The 26,434-nt window shown below is 42.7% G+C and overlaps 1 protein-coding gene across 6 annotated transcripts in view; it reads right to left on the reverse strand.

Annotated features, from left to right (window-relative positions):
- The window catches only part of CACNA1I (calcium voltage-gated channel subunit alpha1 I), a 161,730-nt gene that overhangs the window by 57,861 nt on the left and 77,435 nt on the right, over positions 1–26,434 (reverse strand). For all 6 annotated transcript variants that reach the window (XM_030262967.4, XM_030262966.4, XM_030262965.4 and 3 more), the window contains 3 exons: positions 23,767–23,878; positions 22,681–22,814; positions 6,428–6,525 (listed from right to left, as the gene is read on the reverse strand). In XM_030262967.4, the coding sequence (XP_030118827.4) occupies positions 6,428–6,525; positions 22,681–22,814; positions 23,767–23,878 (344 nt within the window). The remainder of the gene's footprint in view (positions 1–6,427; positions 6,526–22,680; positions 22,815–23,766; positions 23,879–26,434) is intronic.

The raw sequence follows: 26,434 nt of genomic DNA on the forward strand, positions 1-26,434 counted from the left end.
CTCCCCCCTACTTTTCTGCATTATCCTACACACAGAGGTGCATCAGGCCTTTGTGTGCAGCGCCTGGCAAACCCTACCACTCGCCTCCTATGCATTTCTCCTTCCAGCCCCCATTCTTTTCTGTTCTCATCTCTATTGATCTTCCTTCTCCTCTGCTCCCCTTCACACAGTTTCCCTTTATCCTGAGCATGCCTGTCTAATTTAGGGCTTGACTTGAAAAAGACACTTGATGAAGAGCTGCACACACAGATAGTGCAGCTCTGAGTACAGTCCCATCTCTTAAATACATTTCAGTCACACAGCCTGATCAGGAATGAACAGGACTTTCTGACCTCTTAATTTTTGAATGGGTGCTGCCAGAGAACATCACTCCTGTGCCCTCACTGACCTGCTCAGGCTGTATGCGGATAAATCTGTGTGTATACACATTAGCACATAGTTGAGAGTGTGGCTTGTTACTGAGGTGTGATAATAAGTATTTCCAGAGCACCTCATACAAAGAACTGTGACTTGGGTAAGTTTAAACATTTGGAAAAACCAACAGTATCTAAGTTTCAGCTATTGCTTCACAAATAAAGCTGGGAGGGGGAAAAATTTACTTCCAAAAGAGTCATTTGGAAGAGTACGTTTTTAAAAGGGAATCAGTATTGGAAGAGAAGAAGCAAGTCCTCTTGGAAAAACACTGAAACTTCTGAAGCAAAGACCCCATGGGGGGCACTTAGAAGAGGAATTTCATAATCTGTTTGCATTTCCAACTGCTAGGGCAGGACTGTGCCTGTCAAATGTGCTTGGTTTTTGTCTGATCTAGCTGTAAATGAGACTGCTTTACAGCCTCATATATCTCAGTCAGAAGCTCATTTCACACACGCTCATCAGTGAAATTAGTTCTTCAAAAACACATTTAGAGAAGTAAATGTCATCACTTTCCCCCCATGCCAAGTGCGGGGTTCATAGCCAGCTTACTCTGTTTTAGGCACTGTTACAGCGCCAAGCACAGGTACTTTGGTGTGGAATACAGATTTAAAGCAGGCATCTACAGGTTAAACATCTGCTTTTCCCATTTCAGAACTCAGATGGTTCAGATTATTTTTATTATGAGGCTTTGGTCTAGTGAGATGAGTGCAAAGCTAGGAGTTAGGAGATGTCAGTTGTATTCCTGAGTCTGCTGGTGACACGCACTGGGTCCCACTAACTGGGTGTGAAACATAAGAAAGATTAAAAATAACAAGCCATGGTTTATATATTTGAGATCTGTAGAAGAAAAGAAGAAAACTCCAGTCTATTTGGACCCATGGAACTACTATAATTACAATCGTTAATAAAGAAAAATGGAACTAGACCAAGATTTTTTTATACACAGCACTTTTACTAGGAAAAAAAAGTGCTATTTGATTGAAATAAAAACAGTGCAATAGTTTTCAAAACATTTAGCAAAAATAAAAGGAGGACAAGAAGAGAGGGAAGCATTCTTATACTAGAATGGCATGATTAAGGATTTCTGATTTTTAGACTTTTTTGTCAGGACCCAGTAAAAGAAAAAATATTAAATGAAACAAATCTTCTTAAATTAGGCAGCATAAAGCTGTATTAAAATGGATAGGAAAATATTATTTTTGTTCTGACTGAAAAAAAAAAACATTTAGAAAAAGCAGGACTTCCCACAAATCTGAAATTTTATTTCCTGCATGCCAAATTATAAGCATATATTGTTATTTTTCTAATACCTATAACTCCACATAAATATTACTGTACTTACAGACAGAGTATTAGCACATATATATACTTTCTACTCTGTAAAGTTGCATTGCAACAGATTCCTTCACTTTCATACAGTGTACCCAGCTGAAGAAATCTTCCAAATGATGAATCAGCTACTAAATTGTAAGTGGAAACTGGAAGACATCAAACATAATGCAAGGGCTCTTCTTTGCATAAGGCCAATGTGACAAGAAAGAGTAAAATGAAGAAACATTTCTTTCTTCAATGTCAAAAAAACTTAATAAAAGAAGAGCAAGAAATTCAAATTATCAGAAATGATCACAGATTCACTGCTCAAAAGCAGGAAAAAATAAAACAAAGCCAGCCTCCCCCCCCCCCCGCCAAACCTTGTGCCTTGCCTTGAGAAGAAGCAACAAAAAAAAGAGCCAGTACAAAGAGAAATATTTCACCCACCAACCTGCCACACAATCACAAAAGGATAACAACAAATGGGTGTGGAGTTTCACCCCAAGACCAGGACACAGACATGCCCAGAGCAGAAGGCAGCTTCCTTGACAGAGACCTGGAGGGTATTTTTTTACTCTTTACACTGATTCAGTGACTTGCAGGGCATGTCACACCAACTGACTGCCATGGAATCGAATCACATGGCAATAGGACCAGACCGATCTCTGATTTTTCATTTCCTGCATTTTCAAACATGACCCCAAAAGGCAGAGTTCCCGGGATTGTAGTCAGGAGTGCAAGAACAAGAGGGAATGTTAATGAAGGTGTGATACATATTGCAAGACTTCAAGGCTTCATGTTTTCTCTAGCACACTCCACAGATGGCGTGAGAATGTAGGAATGACCAGGCAGGGCAGAACCTCAGACTGCTTCAGACAGGAAACATGAAATGGTCAGTAGCACATCCTGCTGAGAACTGCAAGAAATGCAGTCAATTGCTCATAACTGGTAGCTAAAGATCAGCTCTATCCCCAAAGGATGCTTGAAATCTAGAAGTGAGAACTCCATGTGAGTTCTCAGAATTGCTTGGTTTGGAAGGGATATTGAAGATCATCCACTTCCAACCTCCCTCTCATGGACAAGAACACCTTTCACCACTCCAGTCCCCCAAAGTCCCATTCAAACTGACCTTGAACATTTCCAGGGATGAGAAAATCCCATTGGAAAATCCCATTTTACTTCCTTTACTTGCACAGTGCCACTTCCTGTGGCAGTGAGTCTTACAGCCTAACTACAAACTGGGTAGAAACTGTCATCCTCAATAGACATTTGCCACTTTTGGTTATGCTTGTTGTCCCTTTCTTCTTCTGTCATGACTCAGAAAGGTTTTACATCCTTACATGCATCCTTTATACCACAGATAATGAGTAAATAGACTTCAACAGCTCTTTGTGGTATATTGTTTCAAAGCCTCAGGAGTGTCACTGTGAGGAAGGGCTTCAAGTAATTTCATGTTGCAAATGAGCACATGCAAGCAGAATTTAGACACATTCAATTTGGGAATTTGGGCATTTAAGCTTCAGCCTTGCCCAGCTGATAAGAATATAAAATAAGTTTATTTAACTTTTTCCTCTGCCATGTTGCTACCATTTCCTTAGAAATTCCTTCTGAAATTCCTCTCTTCTAATTTTCTGTTATTGCCTTTTTCTTTTTTCCTTCATGTAGTACAAAATTTCTATCCAACTTCTCCAGAAATTTCTCACATAGGTATGTGAACTTTTCAAACACTGACAGGTTAGTAGAGTTCTTTGCGCGCTAAATAATCTACCTGACAGACCACTGGAGAACTCTTCCACTCGTGTTCTAATCAGTCAGGTTCCTAATAATTTTGTCCATTCTCCTGATAATAAACTGCCATTATTTAGTCCACACAGCTAGACTCCCCTGTGGAAATCAGTCCCTACCTGGGTGTCCATGAGGAAGCCTTTGGAATGTCCAAGGTGAACACTGGACTCCCCTGTCCCATCACAGCCTTTTGAGCATGGCTGAGTATCTGCCTTTGGGATTAACCACCCCCCACTCCTTGCCTCTCCCCAGACATCTCACAGTCACAGCCATGGCCTCAATCTCCTTCTACCTCCTGCTGTCCTATTTCCCACTTTCTTTGGTAGCACCTGTAATACCTCCAGCTTGGAGTACATCTCACTAATAGACTTTCCTCTTTCTTCAGATTAGTAATGAAGAACTTTAAAAAGACATTAAAAAAAGATTTGTGGCCAAAGGTCCCATTAATTATGTTTGTTGTGGCCCACTAGGCACCTTCTTCTAATGCAGCTCATTCCCATTTATCACAAACCTTTGTTTTACAGCCTCTTCACTAGTTTTCAGCCCTCAAGTCAATGCTTCCTCTCCCAGGGAATCCAGTTTCTTTTTTTTTAATTAATAGCAGGATGTCTTTCTTTCAAAACAGTCTCTGCATATAACTACAGATTTATGTAGCAAGAAAAATACATACAGGTTTAACCACAGAGTGGAAATTAAAACAGCATCAATTTCACACAGGTGTAGTTCTATACTGATGAAAAGAGCAAACAGGCAGTGTCAGGGCAGGAACAGCAAGGAAAAATCCAATGGCATCTGCTCTGCAAAGGTCAGGAAAGATGATGGAAAGCATTTCTGGCGCCTCTGCATGGATGGAGCAGGTCAGTTTTGATGTGGCTCACACTGTTCCTCCCTGGGGCAACTCTGGCTGTTCCAGGAGATAAATAGCAATAATAGAAAGCCTTAAGTTTCTGCCAGGCAAGCTCTCTTCCTGACCACCTTTGTCCAGCAATTAAAATGGCAGACACCTGTAAGAGTTAATTGGATGTCATTCCAGATGTTTCTATTTGCCTCCAAGGTTAAGTCTACCCTGCTAACAGGGATCAGTCTCTCCAAGCAGTCTTTGGGCACAAACTCATGGCAGGCTGATGAAGCAGAGAGAAAAGGAGGCTGCACAACGTGAGGATGGTGCTGCTCTCACATGTTGCCCATGTCTTCCTGGAAGGGGTGAGTCTGCCATGCACAGCCCCCAGGCCACCCTCTCACAGAAAGGTGGTGCCTTAAGTTTTAGTTTTCATATTTTCTAGATTCTGTACTGCCTTAGCGTGTAACTCTGAACTTCATATAAAGTGTGTTAGCAAGTTCTCTTCACAGGGCAGGTAGCCAAAACAATCATTTTCCAGCCTGAGAACCAAGGACACTGTTGCAGCTTCAGGCCCAAAAAGTGTGAACAACAGCAAATTGAGGAGAGCCATCTGGGAGGATGGGACTTCAGAACCTGAAGCAATTAACCCCAATATGTAAATGGACCAAAACTTATAAAAGTGTGAAACCTCGTGATCAGGCATCCATCTTGGGTGGAGCCATGCCCAGGCTCTTGTACTGACCCAGGTGTATTCTTTGAAGACCTTTTAATAAACACCTACTTCATTCCTTTAACACCATCCAGCCTCTGTTCTAGGTAGCCTCTCAAGGCATCAACCCCAGGACCAGGGCTGGTTCCCAGTCCTCTCCTCTCTGGAGAAGGGCCAGATGGAGAGAGACGGGGGTTGTTTTGCTGACTATGAATAGCCAAGAGCTTCCCTTGAACCTCATCTTTATCATCCCATGACAGACCTGTCACATTCCTGGCTATTCTCTCAGTGCTCCAACCAGTGGCTCTTTTGTCTGGTCCCCTCCTGCCATGCTGGGCACACAGGATTGTGCCTCAGTTTCTCTTTCACACCTTTCAGCACTTTCTGTTCAGGGCTATTGCTCAAAGATAAAAGTACATCCAGGAAAAAGGACAAGATCCTCTTATAGAAGAGCTTTGCATGAAGCCAGAGTCTCTGAAATCCACCTTCACAGCATGTTCAAGAAATAGGTGACATCATGAAAATTACTTTGGCACGAGGGAAAATATATGATGCAGATTAGGAGGTCAACTGTGCAAACTTTCTCAGGTCTGGAAAAGAAAAATGAGCATCTGAGTTTGAGAGAAGGATTAGGGGCGCTCTGGCAAGGTCCTAGGCACCGCAGTCAGCCTAATCAGGGAGATTGTGGAGAACAGCAAAGAGACTTCCTGCCATTCTGTAAGACTGAAAAACTTGCAGAAGAAATGCCTAAAGTCTCCCAGGGCTGACACCTCTGGGCTTGGGCACAGCCCTGACAGCCCCAGACCTGGCTCATACACACACAGCAGGTCACAGAGGAGATAGCTGGCACAAAAAGGAGAATACAAAGCACAAGGTGAGGAGGAAAAACAAGAGTCAGTGCTACATGCCCCTAACCTGTAATGGCATGAAAATTTTTCAGATGAGATGATCTGGAAGGTCTTGTGAAAGCCTGAGCAAACTAATTCTCCCTGATTCCTGAAGCTCATCCTTCTCCAGACCTCACACACAGACCTTTCTGAGGCTACAAACATCATTAAACCTGTGATGTCTTTCAGTAAGGGAAAGAAAAACCACTTCCATTTACTGCATATTGTTCACCTTTGTTTCCTAAGTTCCATCAGCATGGTCGTGCACAAAGGATGTCCAGGGCAGATAAACTGGGACACTGTTGTTTTCCTGCCCATCCAACAACACCTCTTGGCCCTGATGAGGAAAAGCCCGCACAGACCCTACAGAAGCCTCTATTAATTTTGTACCTGCTGGGACACCAGCAGCACAGGCAGCCTTACTGATCATGTCCTCCCCACAAGTGGTGCTGAGAGCTGGGAGAGGGAAGCACGACTTACTGGGCACACGGTTGATTGCTTTCAGGGGTCTCAGGACACGGACAGTACGGATTGCAGACAAGTTAATGTTTTGGAGATCCAGGGAGTACTCCACCATCCTGTAGGAGGGGAAAGAGGGGCGGGGGGAGAGAGAGAAAAAAAAAGAGAGAAAAAGAAAGTTTAAAAGAATCCAGAATTTTGGCTTGAGCCACAGGTTTATCATTTCTTCATTGAAGAGTTTCTGGAAGAAACTATATGGGGATGAAGCCTGAGCTTCATCCTGGCACTCCTGGCCAGGGCACATATGTGGAGTGGCCACTGCACACAAAGCCAGCAGGACAGGACAGTGTGGCCAGTTTTGTTGGGAGCTACCTGTGGCACAGCAGGGTGCTCCCTGTGTTCGCCGCATCTCCCACGGCAGGGTGTGGTCTCGGGAGGCAGCTTCAGCTAAACCTGCTTTATCTCCCACTCAAGTAAACCCTCTTTCTTAAAGCACTAACTGCTTTGAGTAGCTGGAAAGGCTTCCCCCATGGGCGTGAATCACTCCTTTTTGACACCAACCAAAAGGAGAAAAGGCTAATTTTATAACATATGCTAGACCTTAGCTTTCCTAACCCAACAATATGTGCTGTAAATAACCTCAAAGTGCAAATAGGTGTGACTCATGCATTGGCTTTGCTGCAAGAGCAGCAGGTGCAGGTGACAAAAAGTGACCTGGCCCAGCAATCCTTAGCCCAGCATTCTCTACTCACCCAGTATGGAAAATGTCCCGTCTCTTTAAAAGCACGGTGGGAAATTATTATAATGATAACTTGATAATTATAATGATATAATGATAATCCTGGCCAGAAATTTCCACCTGAGGACCTCAAATTATCTTTCATGTTTTCATGAAGACAGATGCATGAGGCCCCCAGGAAGACATGGGCTGTTGTCACCAGCTTCCCTGGGGTAACTCTGGTCTGTGAATGGGATCAAGAGGGTGACAAAGCAGGTGAAATAGCAGCAGTCAGGACAGGAACTGCTTCTACTGAATCTCTTCCCAGACATGAAAAATGAAACTACAAAAAGTTCCCTTTTCCTTGGCCTTTTAATAAGACTCAGAGACAGGAAGGAACTGGGGGGACAGCCTTTTGTTACTGCCCCCTTTCTCAGAACAAAACCATAATTTATATAGAAAGAGCCACAAGTCAACCGCAAGTTTACCCAAATTCCCCTGACCAGGAATCACTGAGATTTAAATGAGAGCTAAAGTGAGAAGGAAATGGGGTACAGCCAGTCTGTAAAAAATAATCAGGGAGAGGCGTTAAGTGAAATGGAGCAGTGGACTGATCCTTTTATAGATTACTTTCCATTCAAGAGGACCTTGAAGAGCTAATGCCTGGTTATCTGTCTACACCTTTCACAAACGGGACTTGTCAGAGTGATAGATTTTCAAACACGATGGGGTAAACCTGTCGAAGTGTTGTGATTATCCTCTCTCATGCTCTCTTTCTTTCTCTCCCTCATTCCTTTCAGTCTGTTCTCTCCTGCACTTTTAGGGTAATTGCATGAAATAATTCTTCCCCTGAAATGCAGTGGCATTCATTTGCCTCCCTGGAGCTGTCAGTTCCACATATACCAAGAGCAGAAGAAGAGACAAGGGATTTCATGCAGATAATCAAAATATTCCCACGCCAAAAAAAGCCCCGACCCCAAACCAAGCAGAAACGTTCAACCAGCCTACAGAAAGAATTAGTGATAGACAAGGGCTTAGGATGCAGTCAGATGAAATTGGAAAGCAGGTACGAAAGGAGGAGGAACACACAGAGATAAAAACGCATGGAGATGACTACAAGGACATCTCTGTGTGGTGCAAAGACACACAGTGAAAGGGCCTTGAGTAAGCACTGACCAACCTTGCTCCAAATAAAGCCAGATTGTCTCATCAGCACATTGTTGCTTCAGAATTAGACAGACCTGCTGAAACTTTGGAATTACAGTTACAGGCAAGCACACTACAGACAATACAGAGTTGTATTGTTCCCAGGACATGAGCTAACAGCTCTTCACAGAGAGCTGAGGCACAGAAGCAACTTCCTGACTGAAGGAACCTCCATGCTGCAATCTGTCCTGTGGGTATGTATATGCACAGAAAGATAAAGCCCTCAAGCTTGGTGAACTTCCTTTCCTCTCCCCTAAAAACACATATCTCCTAAGAGAACGGGGTTGCCTCTAAAGGAAAAAAAAGAAGAAAAAAAAAAAAAAGAATTTGAGCAGTAGCAGAACAACTCAAAACAAGAGTCGAATGCCAAGCAAGCTGTTGGCCCAAAATACATCTAATTTCAGAAAGTATTTTTTTCTGAACTGCGAGGAGCCAAATGAATGAGTCCTGAATGTTACTCAGAGAAACTGAGCACAGGGGAAAAGCACAGGGCTAGGGGTGACATGAAATGGAGGTGACATCTTCTCTTAGCCTTAACCATGCAAAATTAATTTTAAAATGTTTTCACACCATTTGGGTTTTGTCCTCTTATGGCTACAGCATGTGAGTAACCTTAACCCAGTGAACATCCCTGCCTTCTCCTAGCTGGAATGAGTTTACCACCTATATAGTACAGTTCCTATATCATTAGAAAATTATCAATCATCCAAGTAGTGACTGTGGGTCCTTTCAGCACAAGACAAATGCTGCCTTAACTCAACTCTGTGGTTCAGACAGCAGCAAGCCAGCCTCCTGCAGCCCTCAGTGGCCAGAGTCACAGATTTACTGCCATTATGTTCCAGTGTAGCCCGATAAAAAAGCTGAACAATCACACTGCCAGGGAAAACAGCAGGCTGTTCCCAAGGATGGGTTAGAAAAGGGCAAATGCTGAATCTTTTAGAGAGCAACTTGTAACAAAAATGAACTCAGCCCTAGGAGGCTCCAGCTCGATTAACAGACCCGTTCTGCCTACAGTTCTTCCTGACGCCTCCTGGTCTTGGCTGTAATAATAGAGAAATTCAGGGTGCTTAAATCCCTGCAGATGAGATATGACTATTGTAGTCATGCAGATTGTATCCAAACAATTTCGATGCAATTCCAGTGTAATTTTGTATTAGAGCTGCTCATTTTTGCCTTTTCATTTCTAGTGATCACTTCAGCATCAGCTTATGTTCACTCTTCTTTTTGTGCAATGCATTGTGCATGCCCACACAATGCAGATTACCAAGGTGCAGTGAAACTCTGCTGATTACCAAAAACTCACCCATCTTCTATGTAGGTAAAACTGATAAAAGTCTGAATGTTGCCTCCATTCTCTAATGAAATAGGATCTCTAAGTGACTCTGCTGGAGCCTCCAGGCATCTGCAGCATTTCAGGTGTTGCTAGACCAGCTCTTTTTGTTATTATCATTCTCCAGCCAGCCCTGCTCCCTACAGCCTGGAAATCCTGGACACTTAAGCCCCTCTTGGTTTGGGCTGAACCCCATCTCCTATGTGGGGGTGACGTCAGGTTGACACAGAGTCAAAGGGACTCATCACAAAAAGCAATCAATCAGAAGTTGCCAGCAGGTTTATTTCAGGAGGTTCACATTTCCTGTGTCTAGAGACCTTGTGGTGGTGGGTCAGGTGCACTGTACTTGTTTGCACTCTTGTTAAGCTGGGTTTTGGGTCCTTATCACATCAGCAACCTGCAGAACCCTGTGTTTGCTGGGTGTTTGTAAATCAATGTAAGGTTACAGCTAGTACAAAATGGTTGCCACCTGTAGAACTCCAGGAGACTCCCAGGCTCCTTGTCCTTGCTTTGTAGCAGCTCAGTGCCATGAGTGAGGGTAGCCCCCATTACCTGACTACCCTTCATCTTGTTCTCCTCTCTTTCTTGTCTGCTTAAGGCATGTCTTGTTAGTAAACACAAAAATTCTTTAAGGTTTGGGGGCAGTTAGAAAAAGTCTAGGATGTGGGAAGGAGAGGAAAGAAAAAAAAATACTCTGCTGGGTGTGAGTCCTTCCCCTTTATCATGAAGGAACAGAGTGAGATGCATCTCTTCTGAGGGAAACAGCAGCTAATTTCTGGCATTACTAAACTATTTAGTGGCCTCCTGTGTGAATAAATGAGTAGAAGGACAGGTTCTATGCTAAATAAGACAAACTTCTCATCTGAGATGGAATTTGAGCCTGGAGCTGTCAAGATAATTGTTCTTCCCTTGCTAGAGGTTTTCCTTTTCAAAACCTTCCACATGAAACTCTTCTGGAAGGAGAGGGGATTGGCACAGGCAATGTCCTCACACCACACAGCTCAAGACTGATGCTTGTTGGGAACATTGTCAGGTGGGAAAAGGGACAGGGGCACTGCCTGCATGCGTGGGATTCATCCTGCAGAAGCAGGGGAATGTCTGGCAGGGGAACACCTCTCTGCTTAAGCTCTGCCTCCCTCCCCACTCCCAAGGCATCCCACCTGCTCCCTGCCTCTTTACATCCCTCTGACGCATGCCTGCCTGCAGCATTTCCATCTCTCATTTTAATCTTTCTTCTTAATTCCCACTTTTTCCATTTGCCCCTTGACTTCCCTTTGTATTTTTCCATTTAGGTAAATCTGCTCAGCTGAACGCACAAAGGACCTGGAGTGACACAGAGGAGCTGCAGGGGAACAAGTGAGCAATTTGTTAGCACGCTGACCCAGTCCAGAATGTGCCTGGTCTCATGTCCCTCTGTCCCATGTCACGCCACTGGAGCAGACAGCGAGTGTGCAGGGACACGGGGGCACAGAAACCTTCAGTGTTCGTGAGACCTCAACAACACCAGAACAGCTTCATCAGCTGCAGCCTGGCACTGCTTTGGTCCTCTGCACCTGTGAGCTCCAGAGTGGGCTTGGATCTGCCCTGGCACTCAAGAGGAGCAGCACTCATTGTCCAACAGCAGAAATGCACGGCCAGCATGGCTCTGTGCCAGGCACAGGAGAGCAGACTGACCAGCAGAAGGGAGAATAAAGCTAAGGCTATCTAAAATAGACATAATGACAATACAAAAGCCATGTAAGGAGTCCAGAAAATGCAGACTTTATTTGCTGCACGTGTGACCCATGATAATATACTTATGCAATGCCTGCCTAGCTGCTACCTTGCAGTTACATTCAATGAAATCCATTATTAAAACAGTTCAAACATTACCATTTACCTCTTCATATTTACATCTCCTTATACCTTTGTTAAATACTTATTAACTTTCCTAATCTTGGCTTCTGAACTACTATTTACTGAAAATTAGCAGCCAAGAAATGGTATTTAAAACCTATTCTGAAATCATTCATGAAAAATACTAAGGCAGTATTTTTCTTATGACACAAAGCCAATATGTTTTTGTCAAATTCAAAAGCTGCCTAATTCTCCTTCTCTGATAGAAGTTTTCAATTGAAATCTAATTAACTGCAGACTAATCAATTCATATGTTTTGTCAAATAAATTTAGGTTTGGCACTGAAGCCAAAAAAACTTCATGGCTATGACTTTCTAGCTGTAATTTCAGACTTGCTGTGGGTCTCTGTGGGAAATGAAGTTTTTCTGCCTGTGGACTTCAATTTGATCCCTACATCTAAGAGCACCTGATATGACTAGGTCAGAAGGCTTTGATTGGTTTCTGCTCTGAATTCCTTCAGCTTCTCAGCTGTGTGAGGGTTCAAAGACTGCTGTGCACCTATACCATGGCTAGATGGGATTTAATTAATGTCTTCTGTGTACAGGAGTATGCTTTTCTGTCCTTGGCTCCTTGTTCTGGCTATCACGTTTTGCAAACCGGAATTTCTACCACTTTAAAGATCTAGAACACAGGAGTCCATAGGAAAAACATAAGGCCATCACTTTTCCCTGACTGAAATTTTATTCATGTATCTATGCCAAAGGTTGGAGCTGACATCTCTCCACTTACCAAAATGTCTAGCCCCTGATACATGAGCTCAAATCTTCCACCTGAAGTTTGTGGGGTGGTGGGAGGCTGATTTATCCCTAAATTCTTCCACTTCAGTCATACATACCAGGACGAGAAGGTGGTTTCACTGCCTCTGCTCTGGCTTCAAAGACTGTGGCTACAATACAAAGAGGGAGCAAAGCTGGTATTTGCACTGGGCAATGAACTCCAGTGGTCCCATATCTCCCCTCTTACATTATTGATCCATCCTAGGGGAAGGAAAGTAAAAAAAAAGGCATGTGCATTGCTAGATCCACACATCCCTGGTCCTCTGTGGCCAGAGGTGTAGCAATGGGCAGGGAACATGGAGAACAGGGCTGGCCAGGCTGCCCCAGAGACTCCATCAGCTGAATCTATGCTGTGGAAAGGGAAGGCAGGCAGTAATATCCACTTACGGGGGTCCACAACTGCCTGGATAGTGGGGACCACCAGCCTGGAGTAACAGCAATGAGGCAGGAGGAAGAGTACACAGATAAGCAGCAAAAAAGAGAACACAGATAAAGGTCTAGAGCATGGGGTACATGGGGCATTCAGGATTCCTCCTGTCATCCCTTGCTTAGACTGGACATGCCTGAGTTTGTACACAAAGAGAACTGGAATATTAATCCAATCTCTTGTAAATCCATCTGGACTCATTAGATGCAGGGCCAGGAGATTCTGATGAGCCTGACCAGACACAGGGCAAGCAAAGCGCTACTGCTTCCACTCTGAGTCTTCAGCCACAGGATGCACACAAAGCAGCAGATGCACACAGGCTACTTGCCAGACCAGCGGGGCTCCCAGCCAGGACCTGTTTTTTTAAGATTTCTGCTCCATGACCCACCATTTTGCTCTATAGCTGGAGCCACATCCTTATATTCCCCAAAGGTCCAGCAGGCTATGGCAAAAGTTAAAGACTCTTTCATTATTTGGACCTGATCTTTTGCTATATGGACATTGTGGTGCAGGAGGCATAGGGCTGCCAGGCAGATCCCAGCACCGCCTCCCCATCAGCTCTCTCGGGATAGATAGGTATAGGTATATCTATGTAGATATAGATACCTGAAGAAAAAACTGTGCATTTGCACCCATTTTGCACAGCTTGGTGCCTCTGGGGCCAAGCTTCAACAGGAACCCTAAACAGAGAATCCAAAATACTTTTGACATCTACCACAGAAAAAGTGGAATAACACAGTAGGCCTCCAAATTACTCTGAAAACCACAGTGTACTTAGCTAAGTAGTCCTGCTTATCTCTTTTAAATTTAGAGCTCATTATGCTGCAAAAAGACAACTCTCTGCTGACATGAAAACTGAAACACAGAAGTAAAAAAAAAAAAGAAGCCTTGCTAGTAAAAGAAGAAATGCAAAAATTACACTCTTTTTTTCCCTATTTATAAAATATAATAATAATAAAGAGTCTATAATTCTGTTAGCAAAAAGACATTTCCTCAGGGAGTTATAGATCAATTACTAATTACACAGTCAGCTCCTGAGCTGCGATGCTTTGTATTCTTAAAAAAATAACCTGCAACCCTCCCCGCTCCAGTACAAAATATTTTTTAACTTTTTTTTTTTTTTTTTATATTGCTGTGCAAGCAAAAGCCGCTGAAAGCTTCCAGAGCCTGTGAGACTGGTCCCTTGCTGCCTGGAATGTGATTATTTCACACCCTGGAACACTCAGATTTCTCTCCAAACCGTGTACTAAGAGAAAATGTCAGAGTTTCTTAATAGTTTCAGAGACATGATACGAAAAGACATAAGCAGGTTTTCACACTGTGATAAGAAAGCCAGAAGGACTTGCCAAGCTCAGATGACTGAATGCGAGTGATGGGGCCTCACTTTTAAAAACCAAGAGTCAGAACACAGGCTGAGCTCTGTATTTCACTGCTTAGGGAAAAAAAAAAAACAAAACAGGAAAATAAAAAAGAATGCCTGCATTTTGGTCCTATAAGCCTGCTGGTTTTACCTTTCTTGGGGGTTTGTGTTTTGTTTTTTTTAAAAAAACCTAACATTCACATGGTAGGGAATTCGCTTTCAGGAAGGCAAAAAATCAGAGGCAATAATTGAGAGCTACCCGTTATGCAGGCAGGGTAGCGCTGCCTGCTTGTTTTGATTCTTCTCTGGTGTGATTCATTTCGTTTTGATGACTGCTTTCATTTCAATATGTTGCACATCTAGGGATAGCTTTACAGGGAGAAAGCAAATGAAATAATTAGTATCATTAAGGAGGGAAAAGAAAGTGCATGTTTGAGGGGAGGGCTGTGCTGCTGCTATTTCTACCTTTGGTTAAGATGCTATTTAGCCTGCTGCTTGCTGGTTTCCATCTTTTCTGATCACTACTTGAAACACCTAATTGCTATATTTATTACAGTTTTCTTTCACTTGCCATAATTTTATAGAGACTTCTATTTGGCATCGAACATTAGCTAACCAGGATTTTCTGAGCATTCTGCTGTTTACCCTGCTGCTAATAAGTATTTAATGATCTGAGATTTTAAAGTCATAACTATGCAAATTCTGGCCAGGTCCCTGAAGGACTGCAGTTAATTAAAAGCAAAGAAAAAGCCGAAGATTGGCAACACTTCCCCATGTTGTGAGATTAAGGCCAGTTGGTGTGTTTCGGGCTAAGAGGCATCTTCCCAGTGTGGAAGGGCACCATGCAGTGATGGATTTGTTTCCTGGAAACAGGTGGGCATCTGAGAATGGGGGGTTGGTACCTCACATCCTTCAGAGAGCTGCCAGTTACCTTTCTTAGGCTGAAATTTAGAGGGATGAACTTGGGGCCATAAGTGCTTTCCATGTATGGAGAAAGCTCCTGTTCACAGTGGTGCTGCACATGTCTGAAAAGAGCTTGGATGGATGAATTTAGGAGGCATCATCACTCCAGGTTTTTGGGAAGGATGCCATATCTAGAGAATTATGGGGAACAGAACTCAAGGACAGAGAGAACCGATAGCAGAGAACTATCAGAAAGAAAACATAAAAGTAATATCTCAGCTAATAGAAATACTTTCCAGCCTCCCAATGTAGAACCTGCATAAAGCACTCCTAAAGAAGCAACTAGCCAAAAGGGACAGGGAGTGAGAAGAAGTGTTCTACTGAGCTTAAAGGGCTATCAAGCTTACCTGAAAAGGGATCTTCAGCTGTACAAAACCCTCTCCCCAAAGGTTGCATAACTAGTCAGAAAGGAAAGGGTGCTTTGGAAAAGAAATGGAGTTCCAGAAGAGCTGTGCTGCCATCCTGAAGGTGAAATTAAACATCAAATTTAGGAAGGCGCTCAGAACAGTATTTACCCATAATAATGTTTTTCAAACCTAATTGTTTTTCTTATCATGAGAGATATACCACATATTATAGACTTGGACTTTTGAACCTTTCTGAAGAAGTTGGACAAGAAATATTCAGCTGAACTCATTAGTGGCACATTCTGGCCAATAGGCAAAAAGGTAATGGAGGAATCTGGTGATGAAGTGCTGGCTTAGCCAGCCACATTGAGCACGAGACTGGCAGAGAACTGGGCTAATCCTGTGCAGAAATATTAACCAGCATTTAATTAGAAGAAAAATTAGGTTTTAGAGAACTGAAAGACCAGTCAGAAGATTAAATAAAAGACCAAAGGGGAAAGTAATAAAACTAGGAAAAGAGTTAATTCTTACAGAACCTCCATGTCAAGAACAAAACTAATCAAGGCACTAAAAGATGTAAAGAGGAGAAAAATAGTGTTGCCTCTACACCAGTGCCAGGGGCCTGAGTAATAAGGAGAATAAGAATTGTTCAATTTGTGAGCATAATGCCTAAATGGCATTAGGAAAGCCTGGTGGGAAAATCTGCATGAAAGGAATATTAAAATCAAGGATTTTAACCTAGTCAGGAGGCTCAAGTGGACAGAATGAGAGGGGGAGTAACACACTCTGTCAGAAATGGCATTTTCTAGTACAGAGTCAGTGACAAAATACTTATGGATTAATTTTCTGCCATACAGAGAATTCCTCCTGGCTAGAGAAATGGGTTGACAGGAGCCTTATGAAATTCAACAGATGAATGCAAGGTCTTGCATTTGGGCTGGACTGAGGGAAGAGGTGCTGCTGAAAAGAAGCTGCCAGTCCTGGGGGACAGGTCCATGCAGGGAAGGACAATGACACACCAAGATGCACCAGTCGAGTTGGAGCAATCTGATGAGGGAGGGATTATGCCCCTTACTTTGCACTCAGTAGACCATGTCTAAAGTAGGACATTCACTTTTGGCCCTCCAATAAAAGAAGGTGTCAATAAATGGAAGTAAGTTCAGTGGAGGGTCACCAAAGTGCTCAAGGTTGGAGCATTTGTCCTATGAGGAGAGACTGAAGGATGTGGGCTTTTTGAGTTTGGAGAGGAGATGTTAGGTGGGACCTAACAGCAGCTCCTTGGTACCTACAAGGCAGTGAGATTTAAGTCACAGTCTTCACAGTACCATACGGCAGGAGAACAAGACACAGCAAATATAAATACAAAGAGGAAAGAGAGGTTGAGACTAATTAAGAGATACATCAGCAGTGTGGTTGGAGTGGTGACAGATGGTGCCATCTCCATCCGTGCTGGTTGTCAAGACTTGACTGGACAATTCTAACTTGAGTTTGCTGTTGATCCTTAGAGTAGAGACCCTACAAGGCCCTTTCCAACCCTGATTACCTATGATCCTGTGAATATGATTAGGCATGTCCAGATCAGACCAGGATACAGGCACACTAGCTGTCTTGATAAAAGCACTCTCTCAATTCACCTCTAAGAATTAAATTTGAGCAATGCACTGGGGGTACCTAAATCTCCTTGGAAGTCCCCAGCCTTACAAATCACAGAAAATTGTATTCAAGAATGGAAGATGGATTTTCTATCAAGTTCTTAAAAAAAAAAAAATATAGAACTTGATTGCATGTGTTATGTCCAATTTATGTAAGGTCATCAACAGTACCAGGTATATCTGGTGGATTTGAAAGGCCATATTCATCAATTTGAAAGCATACAAAAACAGCCATAGAATCATAAAATTGTTTAGATTAGAAAATGCCTTTAAGATCATTAAGTACAATTCAACCTAGCCAAGTCCACCACTAAACCCTGTCCTTAAGCACCAGTCACATCTACATTACAACATTAATGAAAGCAAAAGCAGCAACTTAATAGCAGGAAAGGGGAAGGTGATACTCATGAATACAAATTAGGAGATGGACTTGTAGAAAATTTGTAAGAGAACTGAAGAGCACATAAAATGGTATAAGTTTTGGAATAAGAAAACAGAATTGTTGCTAACAGTGTAAAAAGGGCAGAAAACATCAGTTAAAATAAAAGTCCTTTGGGGAAGGTCAGATGATGTAAGTGCACCATTGATCATAATGAGCTAATTTCAGCTCCAGCTGTGATCAAGTATTTCAGGCTGTGCCTAAATAGGGATTTTCTAAGATAAGCAAGTCTGGACAATTTGTATGCAAGAGTTTTAAAAGAGACGGCCAGAAAATATCTGGACCAGTACTGATAATTTTTTATTAGACTCAGAAAACTGGGAAAGCATCCAAGGGTCAAAAGAATTCTGATGTTGTGCCAGTACACAGTGATCTCAGTGACAGGACTGATGCTGGTGACAGTACAGTTATGAAATTGTCAATGTGCATCTTGGATAGATTATGGATTAAAAGTAGATAACAAAATTAACCATACCAAATACAAGTGTAAGGAAAAATATACATCATCAAACTAATGTGTTATAATTGCTTATGAGATTACAAGTCTGGTTCACAGGTAATTAAGTTAATATGGCTGGAATGATATGTAATCATCATGACATACATTAGCTGGAGAAAAACTGTCTAAGTAATAAACCTCACATGCAACACTAACTGGGGATTCATTTGTGAGCAGATGTACTTCTGTAATGCACAATTCTTGCCACTCTGTTCTTTATTTATTTATCACAACCTGACAGAAAACTAAAAAAAGTCACTGATGGATTTTGCAGTTAAGGCATATTTTTGGGAGAACAGAAAAGAAATGAAGATGACAAGTTGGGGATAGAACAGCATGAACTGCTTTGGAAATGCAAATAATATGTATTCCAGTGTGAAAAAAATGGAACCAACATACATCTGTGAACAAAGTTTACTGTTCCTACTAATAGGAAGGGGTTTTCTCTCTTCAGAAGAGGAGATAAATTAAAAAAAAAAAAAACCAACCAATCAAGCTTGGAGACAATGAAGAAAGTAGCTGAATGTATTGATTGTGAGGTGCTGTGATTGAATGGACAGGCTACTGCAATACTTGCCTATAGAAAAGGGGAAATTTCTGGTAGGAATAGTAAGATGATATTACAACCAGTGGCACTGAAAGAGACTGAAGCACTGATAGAATGCTCTGTCTTATTCTGAAATACACCACTTTTAAAAGCTGTTTAAGAACACCCTAAGAATATCTCAAAATGCCAAAATATCTAAAATGCCATTCCTCACACCAAAGGTAAGGACAAGATGGAATTTGACCAGAGTTTGAGATCTACATGTCATAATGGGAAGAGGTAAAGACAGCATTCTGTGAGATACACCCTCTCCACAGTCAATGGAAATCAAGCAACAAATAAAGAAAGATTTTGGGCATTTTTCTGGGGACACACGTGCTCCCCCCCCCCCCCCCCCCCCCAATCATAGTGAAGTAAATCCTTTGCCCCTTAATTTACCTAACATGTCTCAGGGATGCCACAGAAGGGGGCAAAGACAGAATTCCCACCACAGGTGCTTAATTACAGCGCTTGGATCATGAGAGGCAGAACAACAACCTCTCCCTACATGGAATTCATGCCCCCAAGGTGAGGGAGACCCTCAGGTCAGACATATAAAGGGATGGTATCTCCTTTCCTAGAGGGACAGTGGCATCATCTCCAACACAAGTGAATGTAATTGTTTCACAGAATAGAGTGAACAGGGACAACTGTTCACTCTTGCATTGCTAGAGAACTGCCTGGCTTAGAAAATTGATGAGTATGAGCTCAGAAACAAGTGACTCTTCCCCTAACTTCACACACATATAGAGTCTGGCTGACATTTCCAATCTGATTAGCTTTCTCATTATCTCAACTTTCAAACCACCATCTCAACTTGAGGTAGCTGCCCTCTGAAGTTGCCTCAGTTCAAGCTCTCCAAACACGCCCATCACTGTGGGAAACAAATGACGACAGACAAGACCTAATCATGAAGGGAAGGGAAGAGGGACTCCCACCAGGACAGCTGGTGGTGACAAGCACAGCCTGCTTGAAACGTCTGGGAGTTTGCAACCTCCTGTCACCAGCAAGTATTGGGGATGAGAGCATCAACAAGCTGAATCTGCAGCCCTGGTTGTTTGTGCACACAAGGGGCATTGGCACTCTTCAAACCAAATTGCTTCATATGACTTTTGGAGGTCTGAGGGGAATATTAAGGGAGAACATTAACTTATAAACGTTGTTTTGGGTTTTTTCTTTACCCTCTCAGAAAAAAAACCAAAAAAGCATTTTGAAGATGGTTAGGGGAGGGAGTGTTTGAGAGGGGAGAAAATTCTGGTGATGTCAGCTCCTATTGCCATGGAAACGGAACATTTTTAGTGACAATGGAGTCTTCCTCCTTGAGCTGCTGGGTTGCAGGGGCAAGCAGGGCAAGGGCACACGAGGGAATTCAGCTAACTAAAACTATAGCTTCTGGCTTTCCAAGGAAGTGAGGAAATAACTACAAATGATTGCCTGAATACATGGTTTATGTAACCAAAACACTGTCTGGGGCCATGGCAGCAAACACTCATTATGCTCTTTGATAAAATGTGCTGTCGTGCAGCAAACCAGGTGGAGACATCTCAGCTGCCCAGGAATGCCCCACAGAATGGGCCCTGCCTGCACCTCACTTTTGCATGCTGCAGTTTATTCTTTGCAACCTTTGCTGCCTTCCTGGTGTTTATTTGGAAAGGGAGAAGGGAGGAGAAAGGGCCAGGAGTACAGTCCATATTCTTGAAACTGAGAGAAGCTGCATGGACTGTAGGCTGGGCATTGCTCCCCAACATCAGGGATGTTTCCTTAGGAGTCAAGTTTATGACCCTCCTTACAGAAAATAAGAATCCAGGATGATGAAAAGGAGAAGGTTCTTAGAGAAAGCTGATTAGCCTCTGATCAGGATCTAACTCCCTGGCATGGAGAAAATGCAAGACCTAATGCTCAGTGTCCTCCCTGAGTCAATGCCAAGGCAGCAGCTGGACAACATGGCTTTAGTGAGCTGAAGCCATGATCCAGGTGTAGAATCAATAAGGATATATCAATAAGGTTGAGGCTTACATTTGAGGTTAAGCAAAAGCCTACACTATGTAAGGACAAGTTAAAGCCTTGGATTTCATTTAAACAGTGCATACAATTTTAATGAATTTCAAAGAATAATGAATTAATCACCACAAGCTTTTATAACTCAAAATACATTATATAGTCATTAGTTCTATATAACTAAATGGAAAAATCTTTCTTTAGCAGAAGTCCTTTGAGATCAGATATTCTAATGAGATTACTATCATTTCATTCTGACACCTCATGAGGACAATTGAATAGAAATCAGGAAATAAATTTCTTTCCGTTTTGGACCTGAAATAAAAAAAATCCTCCACACAGATTATTTCATATCTAAGGGGTTGATTCAAAGTCTCCCTGGCATTAAAAGTCCAGATATGAGCTTTTTTTTCATGGTACTGCTATCAGATGCACAAAAGACTCTGTCTCTCCTCAAATTCCTGCCAGCAATGGTGACAGAAAGAAATGTGTAAGGGAGTTTCCTCCCATCTTGCATAGGTAGTGTGGATTTCACTTGTTTTCATTAGGAAATATTTGAGCTCCCCCTCTTTCATTTAGTATTGCCCCACCATCTCTTCAGACAGCACCACTTACATACCATTCTTGCAGGGACCCCAGGCAGAGCAAGACCCCCAGTTCCCAAGCCTTTTTACCTCATATCCTGGTTTTCCTGTGCCCACCTGGAGCAGAGTCTTTCTCCCAGCACACTGCAGCACATCACCTGCACAGAGGAGCACCATGGGCTCCAAGGTCCCCTTTTCAAACCTACCCAGCTTTTCCTTCCTCACAGGCTGCTCTGCTGTAGTCTTTGCTTTCCCTGCATCCAGTCTCCAGCAGTTTGAGCCACCAGGAGCTCAGGCTAGAACATACAATGATCTGGCTTTCCTCAGCACCAAGTCTCAGGGGCTTTAACTGCACTTCTCATGTTGGGCCATTTTAAATCAGATGTTAAGCACAGCAGAATCAGCTACAAGAAAGGTCTTCCCATCTCACACACATTGTGTTGATTTAGAAAAGCCTACAGCTTTCATCTGCCTGTCCTCTTTCATGCACAACCTGGCTAAGAATCAGCCTTCAAATTTTTACAGCTGCACCAAGTTTGAAAATCTCTGCTCCTCCCAGAAGCAAACAATTATCTGCTCCTCCAGAGGGAATGACTTTCAAGTCTTGCTGTAGAAGAACTTTGTCAAAAGCAAATATAAAGACAGTGCTGCTCCACACTAGGGGGAAAACTGCAAAGTGAGTTCAAACTCACTGCTAGCTCAGTCAGTAATACTTGCACTTCCAGGCAACAGTGGAGCTGGTAATTCCTGGCTAAAGAAAAACAAAATTGAGGGATTCTATCTGAAAAGATGTTCACTTTTTTTTCTGTGAGAAGAGCAACCTATCATATTTATTTCTGATTTGCTTCTATTATCCTACAAGGCATTCTAATTGAAAATTAGAATTCTAGGGGAAAAAAACACATCCCACTGTTAGGAGAAATGGACATTTTGCTGTGATTTAACAGACAAATTCTGGTAGACTTTCCACTTGATACATGCAGAGGGGAAAATCAAAGCTTCACCAAATAGCAACTGTGTTGTAAAAAACCCTCAAATGTCAACTTGTCCCAGTAGTACTGCAGGTAATGCTGGTGCAACACAAAAACAAAAAGCCCTGAATAAAAAACCTACATTCCTACCCTTGAAACACTGCTGCTGGAAACAGAAATGCTAGCTTTAGTTTGGTTCTGGTAAAGGTTACACCTCTTCTACCTAGGCATTTTAAGAACACAAAACCCCAGAAATGTCTCTGGGCAAGTTCTTCAGCTGGTATAAATGAGCACCCTCTGCTGAAGTTGTGCTAGACAGATGGCTGCACATCAGCTGAAGAGTTAAGATACCTTGTCTGCTCTTTCTTCCATTGGCTGCTAACCCCAGCATGCCCAAATCTAGCTTGGCTGCTGCACTGGAGTAGCACCAGAGTGGAAATTTTCTCCTCAGCTACATTATTTCCGTTCCATACAAGACTCTAGTAAACCCAGAATAAATCAACCCAGAAATTATCTACCTACCCAGCCATGACAATGAAGAAATCCAGGCGGTTCCAGGTGTCTCCAAGGTAACATTTCTTGCCAAAGATCCCCAGGGCCACCATCTTCAAGACCATTTCCATGGCAAAGAAGATGAAGATGAAATCATCAAACACCTGCCAACAGAAACCCAAGAGCATATTTGACAAGCATTCTCAGCCTGGACTTTCAAAAACAGCATGTGAGAAAAATACTAATTTCAGTACTCCTGAAAATAAGATCAAGGTAGGGCTGGAAAAGTTTCTTCATGTAGCCCTGGCATCCCAGTTTCTTGTTGCTCAAACTCAGTGCAGGCTTTTATAGGTTTTTCACCCACAGATGAAGTAACTGATGCAGACTCAGAGACTCCTTACATAGACTTGAAAAGAGGTGTTGGTTCAGCACCAGGAGATCTAAACCTGGCCAGGAAAACACTGCTTTTCCAAGGTCCCCTCAGGAGGGACTCCTCATCACATTGCTGCAGATGGCTCAGCTGAGGACATAGTGCAGCTTCCCACACAGCTTGGACAGCACACACCCATCACAGAGAGAAGCCTGAAGGCCCTTTGCTGTCACCTTCTCTTGGGGAAGCATCAAGCACAGCTGGTATGTTTCAGTCTGGATGTACTCATAGCCCTTCTAAGCATTCTCTTTATTTCCTCTCCCTTTGGGCATCTTGAATTCCACAGTATCTGTTGAACAGCAATAGTCTTGCATGTCACCAGACTACCAAATGCATTGGGAGCTGCTGTTCTGTCCTGCCTGGATTGTGTAACCTAAGTTATTTCTCCCTGGCTTAACCCTCACCTACGTGTCTTGTAGGTGTCTGTGTCAGGAAACCCCTGCAGGGATTCAGGAATATTAGCAAGTGTTCAGTATTGCATAGTCACAAGTAAAGTTCATTCATTCTCACTCTTGTCCCATTCCCCTGCTCAAAGCAAGCTCTTGCCATTTTACAGGAGAGCTCACTGCCAGGGACAGCCTTGCCAGCCTCTCTGGGAGGGTGTTGCCCACACGCTGAAGGAAAGCATGCATGAAAATTTGTGACTTGGACTAAACAGCATCACAACAAGAAGGAAATCTGCTTACCTGCAAGATTTTACACCTGTCAGAAAGGCAGTCCATATCCTCACATGGCTGGTACATTCCCAGGGTAACACAGTTTAGCAAAATCACCATCATGCTGACACACTCGAACCAGGTGGAAAAGAGTCAAGGAAAACTTCTGCAAAAGCATCATGGCTGAGATAAGCTTGCTCTAGGCTTGAGTAACAAAGTATGAAGATGGAGGGAAAGAAATTCTGGTAGGCTGATTTATTACATTCCCACATTTTCTGCATCCAGTTCTTCACTACTCCAGTCCTTGATTAAGCCAAAACTCTTTTATAAAAGGGAAAGCAGAGGTAGCACAAAAGGCCTAAAGAACTTACACAAATCACATCATTGCCACAGTCAAACACATGCTTCCTCCTCTCCTGTGGGTTTGCAGAGTCCCTTCCCTCACTGGTTTATTGAATCTTCCAAGTACATGGAAGAGACTTTCCAAGGTGGACTATACCTAAATGTATCACAGATCTCCAAGATCAAGGGATCTAAATCAAAATGGGCAGATTGATCTCTACATGATTATTGCCCTTCTGGGAAGGGGGTACAAGATGAGGCTGGAACTCTCCCTTGTCCCCTCTCAGAGAAAGTTGGGGGTCAAGAAGTGCCACTGATCCTGTTACTTATGTTTCCAGCAGTGACCCACGTGTGTAAAACTCCACAACATGACCAAGTTACTCACTAACTATAGGGAGAATTTGTGTTTCTGACCCCAGCTGGTGATCTGTTCATGCCCTAAAGCATGAGGATTGATAGTCCTTATAATTGTTTTCTCAGCTACACTGGTGTCCCTGCAGATGCTTTGCTTATTCATTTGAATCCTTTGTTGATAATCTTGCTAAAATATCTGCTTTGATAATAGTTAGCAGCCTGGAGCTACATTGGCTAATTATACTTTACATTAAAAACTGTTCCCTCCTATTCATTATTAATTTGTTGTCTTATAATTTTGTCAAGTGCCACTTCATTTATGTATTAGAGAAGTAGATAAAAATGGTGTATTTGTGTGACCTTTGTACTCTACACACTCTAGCTGCCCCCTCTCCTCCTGAAGGAGTTTTAAAGCCTCATACATGCTTATCCAAGAACTCATTTGGAGTATTTTAGCTCTAAAGTGGGTACGTTTGTGCAGTACTTTCCAGTGTTCCAATTGCAAAGCACTGATATAAAAAGAGTAAATAGACCTCCAGCCTCTGGCAGAAACATTCTTGGGCATTTTACACATCTCACAACAACATATCTGCCCAGTCTCCACTGTCAGACAATTTTATCTTTTTTAAGTAGGAGAGGCACAAAATTATCTACTTAAAATACAACCCACTGAGTGCATCCATTTTCAGTCCTTTCAGTACTGAATCTAAAAGAGTGGCCTGTATCTCTGATCACTTCTGAAAGACATTCAGCCTCTGTGGTTTGTTCTGAGCAACTCTTCCATGCTCACTCTGACAGTGATTTATGACTAAACTGCACAATCTAATCTAGAAGATTATTAATTCTCTCTCTTCTCTCCCACCTGGTTTGTGGTGAGCTACCTTCAATTGCAAAATCAGACAAGAGCAAGGCATTAGTTCTCCTGATCCAACTATGCTCTAAGGTGATTTTGAGAATGTGTTATCACTATCCCTCACAAAGTTAATCCCATGTGCTCTACAAAGTAATGCACATGAAGCCCACCCTCAATGTAGGCTTCAAAACCAGGGCCTTTTCTGAGAGGAATGCACCAAAAGGGCACCAAGTATTCTCAGTCAGGGTCTATGCAACACAGCTTCAACTTTCCACCTTCCTCTCTCTTGCACATTTCTTCAGTTATCAGATCTGAAGCCCAGAAAAGCAATTTGAGAGGTTCCCATTAGTCCACACAGGGTTTTTAGATAAGACTGCAGTTCTTTCTCTGGACTCTTCAAAATCTGTTTGGTGCCACCATTCCGTTACAGAAGCACAGAATGGTTGATGTTGGGAGGGCCTCTGGAGGTCATCTTGTTCACCTTCCCTGCTCAAAGTAACATCAACTACACCAGATTTCTCAGGGTTAAATCCACTTGGGGGTTGAATATCTTCAGGTATAGAAGCACCAGAACCTCTCTGGGCAACCTACTCCAGCATGTGACTATTTACACAGAAAAGAAGTGTTTTCTTAACGTTAAATAGGACATATCCCACTTTTCAGGCTGTGACCATTACCTCTTGCCCTGTCACTGGGCATCACTGAGCAGTCTGTGTCTTTCATTCCTTCTATCAGGTCTTGTAACACATGGATAAGAGCTCCCTAAGCCATCTCTCCTTCAGGCTGAGCAGCCCCAGCTCTCTCAGCCTTTCCATTTTTGCAGGTGCTATGATGGTTACTGGAAAGGCAGCACCAGTGAGGCCCTGATAGAGGGATCAGTGCTGAATGACATTCTTCAAGGGGCCAAAAGAGTTTCAGAGCAGTCTGAGCCAATGATTGCAGAAGTCCTTCTCCCTGAGCATAAGGAGATCAGAAGATATGTGGACAAAACCAGGGCCTCAAACATTCCTGTATTAAATTAATGCATGACAAAAGCAGAAATGTTTTAAAAGCCAGTTGGCTTTTTTTTGTCCTCCAGAAAGCATGACGCAAGAGAGTTGGAAGCAGAGAGCATTACTCTGACTACAGCCCAACTCAGGGGAGTCAGGA

Source organism: Taeniopygia guttata, chromosome 1A (genome assembly GCF_048771995.1).
Source record: "Taeniopygia guttata chromosome 1A, bTaeGut7.mat, whole genome shotgun sequence".
NCBI classification, from domain to species: domain Eukaryota; kingdom Metazoa; phylum Chordata; class Aves; order Passeriformes; family Estrildidae; genus Taeniopygia; species Taeniopygia guttata.